At 35.2% G+C, this 13876-nt stretch overlaps 1 protein-coding gene across 1 annotated transcript in view; it reads left to right on the top strand.

Annotated features, from left to right (window-relative positions):
* Positions 1-13087, top strand: part of LOC129261281 (protein furry homolog) — an 83013-nt gene extending 69926 nt beyond the window's left edge. The window contains exons 53-56 of the mRNA XM_064099236.1: positions 2522-2641; positions 3193-3392; positions 6686-6783; positions 8157-13087. Coding sequence (XP_063955306.1) covers positions 2522-2641; positions 3193-3392; positions 6686-6783; positions 8157-9352 — 1614 coding nt within the window. The 3' untranslated portion in view covers positions 9353-13087. The remainder of the gene's footprint in view (positions 1-2521; positions 2642-3192; positions 3393-6685; positions 6784-8156) is intronic.
* Positions 13088-13876: the final 789 nt, after the last annotated feature.

Here is a 13876-nt window from a genome sequence, read left to right on the forward strand (position 1 = left end):
CATTTTTTGTTGTCGTTTTTTTACTTGTCAGTAACCTAATTTCTAATCAGTCCCATTTTCCAAATATACATAATCTGTACAGAAATATTTACCACAATTTCATGGCTAATCATTATCTGTATGAACATCATGTTCAGGGTTGGCTCAATAACTTTCTTCAAATACAATTACCATTATGTAATTGAAGAAATGTTAAGTTACAATTACTTTTGTCAATTACAATTTCAATTACTTTCTAAAAAAGTCATATCAATTAAACCAATTTGTATTCTGTACATAGTACCACCTATTTCAACATAATTATATAAACTTACAGAGAAACTGACAAGATGAAGGTTTAAGTTTAAAGAGCATGGATTCTGCCTGTTCTTTAATGCTGAAGCAGTTGACTTGAAAAAGTGTCATGAAATTATATGATACATTATGTAAGTTTATTATTGAATGTAATTAAAAGTAATTGAATTCAATTACATTTTTTTCAATTACAATTACTTTCTCTTTCAAAATTTAAATGACAATTACGATTGAAATTACTCCAAAAATGTAATTAATTATGTAATTGATCAATTACCTTGTAAATGAGCCCAACCCTGGTCTTGTTTGAACATATAAGAGAAAGACCCCTTTTAAAAAAGTTTCAGAGTCCCTGTAAAAAGCTACTATTTCCCTGTATTTGATGTTTGATAAACTGTTGCATAGTTGTATCATAGTCGTATCATATCTTGTAAGGATAATAAACTGGAAGTTATGTTTCTTTATTTCATAAAAAACAGACACCTCATGTAATTTTATGATATAAATCTTTGTATGATTACATTTAATTCCTTTTATTTTCTCCTATTGGATTGGTTAGCATGTAAAAAATGTTTTGATGATATCATCTATATACATGTATAATGTATAATCTACAGGTCTAAGAAAAAAAAGAGACTTTGTGTGTGAAGGCAATGGAAAGCCTCATGAAAATGTTTTACTTGATGTGCAACACAGTTCATTTGTGTCTCTACATATTACAGAAGTAATATATAGGTGTTTAAGTAATGCTAAATAATTGATTGTTGGTTTTTCCAGTTTTCCCTTATGATAATTTATGTGGAATGTATCATTATACTTATAATCTAGCTTATTATTTGTATCAGTGATATGATATTTTCAGTCTTTTATTTCTGACACAAATATTAATATGCTATTTCATTATTATATTGTGTGCATTTCAATATTTTTCAAAGTAAAAAAATCTTCACTTCTCTTTTTAGCTGAGAGTAATTCATTTCTCTTTTCTGATAGTTGTTCATTGTATAGTGGATTGATATGCAGTGTTAAAGAATTCATGACATTTGAATTGTTGTGACTTTTCATTTTTCATTATGCTTGTGGTAGTGTATTTGAAACTGTGCATGAAAACTTGTTCCTTTTTCTCAAATGCTACAACGGTTTGTAATATTCATCAAACAAGCTGTGTTTGGTATTACAAATTAGTCATTAAATATAAAACTTCATGAAAACCATGAAAACATTAGGTGGAAACCATGATGAGTAAGATCCATTTTAGATATAAAGTGAATTTCATTCTTTTCTTAATTTAAAAAATACCGTCCATGGGGTGCATGTCCAGCTGGATTGAACACAATACCATTTCAGGGACCATATTTTTTTTGCACAATAATTGGCCTCTCAAAACTGTTGTTTCTAATCTGGCTGGATCTGCTCCTTAACTCCATGACTTTATAGTTTCACGATGGTTTGTACTCATGTAGCTAATGCAAGTGGAGGCTGTATCATGAAGATACTGATGATTGAAGAAAAACTTGCCAAGTAATTTTAATTATGGAAAGCCAACTGGTATTCTCAATTACATTGCTAAGTTGTTATAGAAGCTCTATTATTATTTTCTTTACAATGTATTGGACAAACAAAACAATTTATTCATAGAAATACATAGTGATTATTAAAAGAAATTTGACAATTTTCATATTTAACATAAGCATATATATGCAATAAAACAGTAATTGATAATGATTCAAATTGCCATGAATCAAGTCAATTTTATTATCTGTGATTAAAAAGTATTTGAGGATTTTCTGTTGCTTACCATATACATGTATAAAGTCAATTATTAGGGTTTCTCATTGAATATATCAACTTAAAATTATTTTTTATCACATGTGGCACACTATATATATATTAAGCCAATCATTGCTTTTATGTATACCTGCTGAATTAAAGAATATCTAATGATCCACTTTGGCTTTATACATATCAAGTATTTCTTTATTTTTTAAGTCTCCTACATGATTCTGTAATTTCTGTAGATTTTGTACAGGGACCACCTATTTTCAGTTATCTTTGTGTAAAAAAAATATATATATATATATATTAGAATTACACTTGGCTTCCCTTATTACTTACTTTCCATGGTAATCAAAAGCTTAATTAAGCACTCTTTGATTTCCACTATCTTTATTTCCCTTGATTTCTGTTTCTCTATATGACCACCTTGTTTTTCTCTTTCTATTTGTAGCAAATTGAGCTCTGTCGTCGCCTGTACCGTCTCTACTGCCAACTGAGGATGTTGTTTGATAGCTACTGTAAACTGATTCATTCTCTAGAGGGCGCCAAGCATGGTCCACATGCCTCACATGTGAGTATTAAAATGTTCCAAGTTATTCACTTTAATAAATGATTGCTGAACTGATTCAGTCTGGCTCAACGTTCCGAGTATGGCACTGGCAATATTTACTGTACATGGCAAATGGGATTTATCTTTTACAAAGTGTATTTAGTCTTTCAAAGCTTTTGTTTGTTTGCAAATTTTCTCTGCAGTGATTGATTGATTGATTGATCGATTGATTGATCGATGCAAGAGCAGTGCGCATTTTAGCTTGCATGCAGCTTGAGCGCCACGATTGGGACTCCTTTTTTTTATTTTCAAATGTTGGCAGGCCTGCTATCTGCATAGCAGTGTGCATTTTATTATGAAATACAGTTTTTTTGGGGAAAATACAATTTTTTTGTCACAGAATACAATTTTTCATTCCCAGAGGTTGGCAGGTCTGATTTGCAAGTATGTCTATCTTTAAGTACAGTGTATTACACAAGAAAAAATATGATTTCTGTCTTGACTGTCTTGCAATCTCAAACAAGCTCAAGCTTAATTCATAAATAACTTTGAATTTCTATTTTCTGCTGCAGATTGTCGACTTCTCAGTGCTAGTCTGTGCAGCCAAGGAGGAACTGTGTCTTGCAGCTCAGGAACTAGAAAGTGGCCAGGTTGCATTGTCACCAGAGGGCGACACAGGAATCACCACACCTGAAGCAGCCGTTGTCACCTTGACCAATCATCTTGGACGAAGGGATGTCAGACGGGCTCTCAGGTTCTTACATGTATACAGGTAAACATTGCATTTCCCACAAAAAAAATTATCCCTTGAAAATGATAGAAAAATCCAGCTCCTATTAAGTTTTGTGGAATTTTCTTTGGACCATTATTTTATGCATCAGAATACAAATACATGTATATTCCAATTTTATATTCATGTATACATTGTAATTTTGACTGTTTTGCTCTGCATAAATGAAATCTTTGTAGTGCATGTCGGCCTTATACATAGAAAAAAAAGGAAAAAATTGGCTTTCGTAATTTTTCTATGTTGAAATCTTAAAATTAGATTACAAAGTTGACATCTTGAAAAATTTGAAGTGAAATTGGGTGTTAAATATGCAAATATTGTTTTTCATAGTGCTGCAAGTCAGGCGCCATGTTCGGGTTCGGTTCGGTTCGGCAAGGTTCGGCAGAAATTTGCCGAACATTGGTTCGGTTCGGGGTTCGGTAATGATAGACTGATAAAGCTATAGGCCTAGTTCATTCAGGTATACGTAGCGTACCGGTAGACAATTTGTACTTGATTGACTGCATGTGCTCGCGTGTACCTCTGTCACATCAAACCATTTTATCTCTATCTTGTTGACATGAGACTATGAAAGTTATAGCGCTCAACGAATCAACTGTTATCTCGAATTTGATTATCTGATGACATATTTATTGGGTAACTCACAGTTCTAAAATGGCGACTCTTCCTAGTCGTCCATACCTGGACCACACTTTGGATACTTGCCAAATTAACTACGCTCGCACTCCAGCGCATGCAGTCCCCGGCCTTGTAGCGGGACTCTGAGCTCATGAATATTTATATATACTAGTACAGTCCGGCCAAACGTGATTGGCATCACATACGAGGCGGCCATGCCAGCGCCAGTGCACTGAACTGTAGGCATAGTAGGGCCAGGGGCGTGTCGAAGAAAGCGTGCTTATGTAATGCGCCTTTCGCTAATTGGCTCGATGGGTGAACTAAACCACCAATCGCATGTCGCTGATTGTCGTATCGGTACATGCAGCCACGTGCTTTGTCTGCTCGCGAAACTCAGCTCACTGATTGAAGAGCAATTCCCGAGATTTCTATGATTTCATTGGTCAGATTTCATTCGACCATGAACATACAGACCAAGTGGGATGCAAAGTTTTACGACTGCAATGGGACAGGGGGAGTAGAGTGATCATCGCATTGTTTATGGTTAATTTGAGAAGTTGATAAGATTGGGGGTCATTTTCCCCCAAGAGATGAATGTTTCCGCATGGCTTTATCTTCATTCAACTTGTCAACGAGGGGAAGGGGATCTTGCTATATGCTTTACCGTAATCATTCATGAGTGTTTGATTTTTATTTTCATCTGATTGTTAATAATAAAAAAGATAACTTCACCTCATCTCATTTCTATATTATTTGTTTTGCGTCTCTCCTTTCCATCTCTAACAGTCACTCACTTTATTTCCCACTTTCACTGGATCTCTCGTTTTCAAAACTCTTTACTTCTCTCTAAAATCATGAAAACTAGACAGTAGCGAGCCGACACCTCAATAATAATGTCAATCACCTCAATCAGATCTTTATTCTCCGCCGCAACAATACACGAGTTACGATCTTAATCACATCGTATCGTAATTCGTAATATTAATGGTACTTCATCTTTCACTTTCAGTTTATTGAGCTCGTTCATTCAAAATACTTTGAAGATTTTCAAACAAGAATCTTGTTCGCCACCTAAAAACAACAATATTTTAGATAATTAGATTTAACCAATGAACACATGTGACACATACAGTTTTGGTTTTCTTTACCATGCTTCGGCGATTCGGCCACAGAGCGAGAGATGATGAAAGCCAGTAAAATGATTATAGCGCAAGCTCGCGCAACATCATTCATCGGATCTCCTTTCTTAATCAGGGCCGTAAAAACCACAATGTCAACATGAAAATGAAAACAAAATCTAGTAACCGCAAAATAAGCGCATACTTCCAACATACAATTGCAAAGAAGATTAAATAGAGAATGCGCAAATATAATGATTAGAAAGGGTGTAAACTTATAAATTTATTAGCTGAAAGCCGTTTTTTTTTTTTTTTGCCGAACTTCCGAACCGAGTCTTAGTGTTCGGTTCGGTTCTGTTCGGTTCGGAAGTGCCATGTTCGGCGAACTACCGTTCGGTTCGGCGGTTCGGCTACAGCACTAGTTTTTCACTAATAAATTTGCATATTTTATTCATAATAAATGAAAAAAAATTATTTTCAGATTTTTTTTTATACTGGCTTTTTTTATACTGACGTTCATGTGATAAAGAAAGTGCGTGCCAAATTTATGCGCAAACGGCGGCCAAGATCACCCCCCCCCCTTCAGTCCTCAATGCATCTCAAATAGCCCAGTCCTTTTAGGGTTAAAGTATGATTTCTGATATTTCCTAGATGGTCATCTATCTATTATCCATTATGAACTGAACATGCAATCATGGGATAATGTTCATGACATAGGAGTATGAACCCAAATCACAAGTTGATCAAGTTTTCAATGAACTTTCTTTATCTTGACCATTCATAATGATGTGGTAATAATAATAATATGTTCATTTATATAGCGCTCTTACAATATATCATTGTTTCACAGCGCCTTACACAATAGAAAATTATAATAACTAATACATGTTAATATTATTGATTAAAAAGCAGAGTCTTGAGATGTTTCTTAAATACTTCCAAAGAAGGAGAAAGTCGCATATATCTTGGAAGGTCATTCCAGAGTCTTGGGGCACATGTCTGAAAAGCGTTGTCACCTGCTTTAGTATTTGTCCGTGGAATATGGAGTAGAGTAATGTCCGTACTCGAGCGTAGCCCGGGACGTTCTGACTGATGTAGGCGGATGAGAGATTTCATGTAGTGTGGAGCTTCATTATGGACAATCTTGAAAACAATGGTCATAATCTTAAAGACAATACGTTGCTTCACTGGAAGCCAATGCAACTCTCTTAACAGAGGAGTAACATGATCGTGCTTACGAGCTTTGAAAATCAACTTGGCTGCACGGTTTTGGACCCTCTGAAGACGTTGCATCTGTGACGAGTTGATTCCATACAAGAGTGAATTTGCATAGTCAAGACGTGACAATACAATGGCTCGAACAGCATGTTCACATACCTTGGCAGTTATGTAGGGTCTAATGCGGGCTATGTTCGAAAGCTGACAATGAAGTCCCCGACAAAGTGCTGAAACTTGTTTATCCATTTTTGCCTCTAAAGTTTCCTACCCCTATTCTCGTTAATAATACTTTGTGTCAATTATCTTTGATTATGTTTTTAGGTCAATGTGGTCTGGTGAGCTCTTTGGTTCCAGTGAGGAAGATGATCAGGATGTTCTCTTGGCTTTACTATGTAAACAACTTGCTGATGGCAGGAGTGGTATGTAATTGATTTAAGTTTATGGCAGGGGGGTGTTCATAAAGCAAGTCATTATTGAGTTACCCCTAGTCGGTAAAATGTAAAGGAATTTACTGAAATGCAATAAGTTTTTGATTTTTAACTCCGTCTATAGTATTTCTAATATGTTTTCCAAAATAAATTTATGTTAATTATATTAACCCATTGGCTATGGAAACCAGTTGGTAGCTGTACAATTTAGAGCAGGCAGTAGTAAGAAGCTTATACTTTGAGCATCTGCATATTTCAAAGTATTGGAAAATATATATGAATGAGAATGAAGTGATGAAGGTGCTTTATAAACATCTCATGTCTGCTGTCTAACTTTTTGAATATAATTTGAGTGATCATTGTGGAGGTGTTGTGGCTCAGTGGGTAAGTCTCCAGACTTTAAACCGCAAGATCTATGGTTTGAATCCCACCGCAGCACTCTTGTCTTTTGGCAAGGTGTTTATCTACATTTGCCACTCTCCACCCAGGTGTAGTGAATGGGTATCCAATAGGAAGAAATTGATTGAATGCTCGAGCGCCTAATCAGGGTAGCCGTGCTAAGAGTATGCTATGGTTAGAAACGTCGTATTAAGTGTTGTATTAAGGAAACCAGAATACAAGGAGAGAATCCGTCTTATCAGAAAGAGTAAAATTAGAGGAGCAATCTAAAATTTGTTTCATCAAAATCATTTGTAGAATAAGTGAGTTATGAAAGTCTGAAAATTATTGTTGTACTTTCTATGGGGATTCTCAAATTTGCAAACATGCTTCAAAATGGCTGATTTTGTGGACAACTCTCCATTTGTTTTGTACACAATTTTCAGATTTTCCCTGTTATCTTTCAAATTGCATCTTGCCTCCTCCTGTATGATGATACACCAACCTGGTGGACTGTACTTTAACGGATGATGATGATGACCTTGCCATAATGTGGTGTAAATTATATTTTCCCATGACATATCATATATTATGCTCAGAAGGAGGCAAGATGCAAATTGAAAGATAACAGGGAAAATCTGAATATTAGTGTACAAAACAAATGGAGAGTTGTCCACAAAATCTGCGATTCTGAAGCATGGTGGCCAATTCGAGGATCCCCATAGAAAGTATAACTAGACTTTTTAAATGCCCATAACTTGCTTATTTCTTAACCAATTTTGATGAAACTCGTTTTAAATTGTTCCTCTCATTTTATTCTTTTCCATTGATTGCTTCTCTTCTTGAGTTTTGGTTTCCTTTATTGTTGCACATTATTATTATTGTCTTGACAGAGTGCTTTTAACATCATGCTTTACATAATTTACACAAGAGGTTCAACCTGGATGAATATATTGATTGTTCTCTTTTTCTTTGATCAATATTAGGTGTTCTAGTGATCTCAAGGTCAGGCCAGGAGCTCCAGACAGCATGCCACAAACTGATGGACATAAACGCTCAACTCAAAAAATCCATCAAAGTCATTGAAAACCTGGAAACCAAGGAAGAGGTGGAAGAGAAGAGTGAGGTAGAGAAGGCGGAAGGAGAAGGACCAGGGAAAGGTGACGAGAAAGTTAAGATGAGGAGGAAAGGCAACAGGAAGGGGAAGAATGATGGAAGGAAGAGCTGGAAGAGCGATGGGGATAGAAGCTCAAAGGAAGGAAGCGGGGAGGCCGGTCAGGGCGTCAAAAGCGGACGGGGTAATGATGAGAAGAAGAAAGGAAAGGAGGATAAGAAGGGGAAGCAGGAAAAGAAAAGATCCAGCAAGGAACTGACACCAGAAACTACTGGAACGGAGGAGAGGAATGATGGGAAAGGAAAAGATGGAAAAGGTGGGGAGGGAGAAGATTCGGAAGTTGTCGTTGTCACGGTGACGAGCGATGAAGGGGTGGGAGGTGATGTCGAGACGAAGGAAGCAAAGATTGTATTCCAGAGCAACGAGGGTGTGGAGAGTGAAGGGGTTGAAGGGCGCAAGGTGACGCTTGATACCAAGGGGTCAACTGAGAACATGGAAGAAGTGAAGGTTGAGGATGTGACATTAAAGGATGCATCCAGCGGTAAGGCTGATGGAGAAGGGGTGGAAGGTGGCAGCGAAACCAGAACAATTGATGAGGAGGAGGTGGAGTCTGACTTGACCGCTCTCATTGAAGCCATTGAGGAAATGGAGGAAAAGGAGGAGATGGTGAATAAAGACAAAATGGAAGCCCTACCCTTGAAACTCACCGATGATGAAAACACCAGTACTGGTGCAGCAGGGGCAGGGGTTGAACCCTCCTCTCCGGCCAAAGGGGAAAGTTTTGCCCCCCTTCCTGACATGGATAGTGGCGTCATGGCCGAGACTCCAGACTCTCAAGCACCTGACAACAAAACTTCCTTCACCGATGATGTCCCACTGGATATTCAGGTCACACCTGCAGAAGAGGACAAACTCTTTCCTCCAGACAAGGAGCCATTGAGGAAGGGGTCAACGGGAGAGACAGAGAATGAGACGGAGAAGAAGGCTCTTGGAATCACCGAAGATGTTTGGCAGAAAGATCCCAACTCCAGACCAACATCTGGAGAAAGTCTTTGCACAGAGCTTTAGGACCAAAACATAACTTGCCATTCAGAGAGCTTGAGTGATATGAATATTGGTGTAAGAAATGGTGAACCAGAACTTGTTTGCAAGAAATCTTAATGTCAAATGTGTTTAAAAGTTTTGTATCTGGAACCACAGCCAGAATGAAGATGTTATACATGTGTGTTTGCCATAAATGCCCTAAATTTGATTAATGAGTAACAATAAAAAAAAACATGTGAATGACCATTTGTAAAAGTGTGAAATCCTCAAACTGTGTATCTCATATCTGCTATCTTTCGTTGATTTGGCCCAATACATTCACATCATTCTATTTAGCAAAAGACACTAGAATTTGCAATGGAAGACAATATTGATGCCATTAAATTAGAGGGAATGGAGTATTTTCACTATATTTATTAAAAAAAAAAAAAATATATAACAATTAGGCTGAATGCACAGATAAGTTTGGTTTATTTAGGTGTCTTTATGTGGATATTACAACAGGTATTCAATAATGTTTTGGGATTCTTTTGCAATATCACTGTACAATTTAATGTTTTCAACGACAATACTTTCATTGGAGTGGAATACTGACCATTTTTATGTTATCAAGTTCTTTGTTGTTTTCTTGTAGAATAGCCTTGTTTTCAACATTTCTTGTTTTTAAAAAAAATTCTTGCTTTCTTATGAGAAAATAGTTGCAATAAAATGCTGTGCAGTCATCATTTTTTTAGAAGCCCATTGATTTTGTTCACTTCCAAATCAAGTATTATACATTTAACCCTTTGTTTACTGGAACTGGCTAGTTGCTGTACAAAGCCCATAGTTATAAGATAATTTAGTAGTCAACTTGTTAAGTTATTTGCAATTCATTCAAACCATGACAATGTAACATATTTGTGAATGAATGGCTTGAAACAATGCTATTGATGTGAACAAAATATATATTCTAAAACAAATAACTGGGCCTTGAAACAGCTCAACAATATATATTGTAATCATAAAAATTACATTTAGGGGGAATCCCCAGAGGTGCTTTGGTTTTCTTGTTCATATATACCCTTGCTAATGACTTCATTCACTTGTATATAAATGAGATACATGTACATGTTTATTTAAATGTTGTACTAATATACTGCAGCAGAACATTTGTTTTTATGTATTTGCATTGTTGCTGTACTTATTTAAAAATGTGGAAATATTCTCTGTATCAATATTCAATAATCACAAAAGTATCTTACAGTTAATATGGACATATTCTTTGTGATAGTTTCTAAATTATTAATGTAGGATGAAAAGTTTTTGAGTATGTTTGATGGTAACAGATTCATGTGGTTTAATTTTAATTTTCGATTAAAATGAAAGTGACTGTATAGTACATTGGCACATATCATGTACATACCGGTATGCTTCTAGTTTGTTCTATGTGTTTCATTTCCTTCTATTCTAACATAGTGTCCTCCCTGCTCCTTCCAAAAATTTTATTTATCATCGTTGCCATGATTTGTATTTTGTGCAGAAAATATGACTTTATTGCTTCATAATAATTTGTGAACAAATTTTCGGCATTACTCCTTTGTGTTTAAGATCGCATGCTTGGTCTGTAATGATTCTGTATATTGCTTCAGTTGCCCATGTTTTTAAACAAAACATTCATATGCATAGTTTTTAATATGGATTTATTCTAGAAAATATTGTAAATTTTATTTAAATGTGGATTTATTTGACACTTACCTTTCAGCCATGTGATAAATATGTGCTAATTACATGTATGATAACCTTTTTTTTTTAAACCTTTTTAGATTATGATTGTCTAAAGGTAGTGTAAAGAGGGATCTGGAAATATATCTGGGGGTGTTTCATGAAAGTTGTCAGCGCTGACTAAATTGTCAGAGCTGACAATTTCAGTTAAATCCTTGGTTTTTATTGGCTGAGAGGCACTAACCTCTGACCGTTACCGTGGTAACTGTCAGAGAAAGACAAGTTGTCAGTGCTGACAACTTCATGAAACGGTCCCCAGTTCTTCATTATGTTCTCAAAATGATTTACATATTTATTTGTCGAGAAATGAGTAGAACAAAGAGATTTGAGCAAACAATGTTTATGTCGAAGATCAGTTCCCGATAGACATCTGATACGTTTTCAGCTCAGATGAATAGTAATTATATTTGGTACTCTTCAAATGATTACCTCTTTCCAAAAGTGGTCAATGATATTACATGACATAATCACATATATGCTAATTTACCATAACTGGGATAATAAATGGTGATTAACAGTATTTTTTTATTCATAATCAAGTATTTAATTTTACTTTGAAGTAAATTAAAACCCCACAAAATTCATGGAGAGTTCCAGTGTCTGTGAATAAATGAATGAATGTAATAAAACTTATAGCAGAAATCCTGATTTAGAGTACTAGCAATTAGTCATGTTGTGAAGGAATTAAATTCAGCTTGTTTTGATTCACATGAAACTTATTTTAGATTTGAATTATGGTATATATCACCGACTTTGTATTGATATTGATGAACATTGCTGCAGTTTCTTTAAGAGCCCAGAACTAGAAAAGATTTTTACATTATCCCCAAACATTGCTAAAGTATATTATCTGTCTTATTTTTAAAGGTGATTTATGTTCTGGTCAACTAACTTCAATACTCTATGGAGAGTGGGGGAAAATATTGCTTTTATAACAAAATATACTGGTATTTATTTGCTTATTTCCTAATTTCATTGACCTGGCTCTTTATCATTATGTAACTTTGTCTAGATTTAATTCATATTAGCGAAGTGATGTAATTTGGACATTGAGAGCTCCCAGCCTACTTTGCATTTCCGACCATTCAAATAGGACTGAATAATTCCATTGAATTGTGAACACACAACATCAAGCCCCTTTTTACAGATATGAATTTGCCTGGTACATATTGCAAAATAATTATGTTTCTGCATCACCCCAATGATAAAAAATGAACATGGACCTATTGTAATAGGTCCATGATATGAATGACTGATGATAAAATAGAATTTGCATAAGTCGACCTTCCCTGTTTTAAGTCAAATAAATGCTTAATCAAGCATTTTTCCAGTTCAGAATATGCAAAACATTTTATTTACATGTTGTAAGTCAAAATTCGGTCAAGTAAAACAGATGGTTGTGGCCCCAAGATATTTTACTTGGGCAGATTCACTGGTGCGTTGTGTTTGTTTGGGAACATATTGAAAAGAGAGGGTCATTAGTTGTGAAATTGAAATGCCAGTTATGAAGTGTGGTTTTCAAAACATACCATCACTCGTACCTTTGATACTAAGATATCCATACTTATTTATTTCATCAGCACCTTGAGGTCATCAGTGATATAACCCAATACAAGTTCAAATAATTTAATGGTTAATATTGAAAGTAATAGCTTTAGTTTACATGGATTTAGAGAGCCACAAAGTAAGAGTTGGTATTAGGTATTAATCAAAAAATACATTTTAAATCATAATAATAACCACGTCTTGGTCTGAATGAGGTATTGGACATGATTAATGATGGGTCTTGGCTCGAGAAAGAGAAGTTATGATAACGATGAAGATAAGAATTCTGAGTTTGATGTTTACCCAAAATGTTCTCTTTATCCTTCTGTGTATACCTTGTGAAAAGTTGTGCCCTGTAGAACGTCATGTCATCAGATCTATATGAATTGTGTGTCCCGTATTTATTTGTTTGTTCCAAAATAAATTTTTAGAAGCACATGCCTGCAAGCAGAACTTGAAGTTGTTGGTTGCATTTATTGATAGTTTCATTTTGCTTCGTACACAGGAGAATAGTGTAAGGAAATGATGATCTCACAGTTCTTTCCTCTAGCGATGGATCCAAACAAGAACTTGTGCAAGGCATTCAAGTGGGATATGCCTTGGTTGTGATTGTTATCAAAGTGTAAATCACTTGAGTCATATAAAATTGTTTATGACAAGTATCCATGGGGATGAACAACTGTGATGTCACAATTCTTTTCTCGATTCTCCTGTTAATAATAATAATAGTTATATAGGTATATTTACCTAGTTCTGAAAACTGTTCTCCCAGCGGGCCCTGCTATAATTATTACCCCAGTTTTAGCTGGGCTGCCTATTTAATAAAAATCAAAGAACACAAAAAGACAGGGAGAGAGAGATAAATAGAGAGAGAGAAGGGTTGAGAGGAAAGCAGATAATTTATTTGGGGGAGGGGCTGTAGCATAGAACTATTTGCAAAGTTGTGCATGACTTTATTTTGAAATCATTGGCGTATGTTAATACAAAGTGAAATACAAAGTGAAATCCTTTGTATTTACAACTTTGACCATACGCTTGTATCTTGAACTGTTTTTTTTTTTATGGCAAATAACATTCTTTCCACGTAAATAGATGTTTACAATGACTGCTTCTTATTAATGACTTAATGTAGGAACAAAGAAGTTTTAAAAGGAATATCATAATAATGGAATTCTAAAATACTAGTGCTTATAGGGATGAAGGAAGGACCTGCTCGAATTTGAATTTCCCCTAACTCGAACA

This window comes from Lytechinus pictus, chromosome 5 (assembly GCF_037042905.1).
Source record: "Lytechinus pictus isolate F3 Inbred chromosome 5, Lp3.0, whole genome shotgun sequence".
In the NCBI taxonomy this organism is placed as follows: Eukaryota; Metazoa; Echinodermata; class Echinoidea; order Temnopleuroida; family Toxopneustidae; genus Lytechinus; species Lytechinus pictus.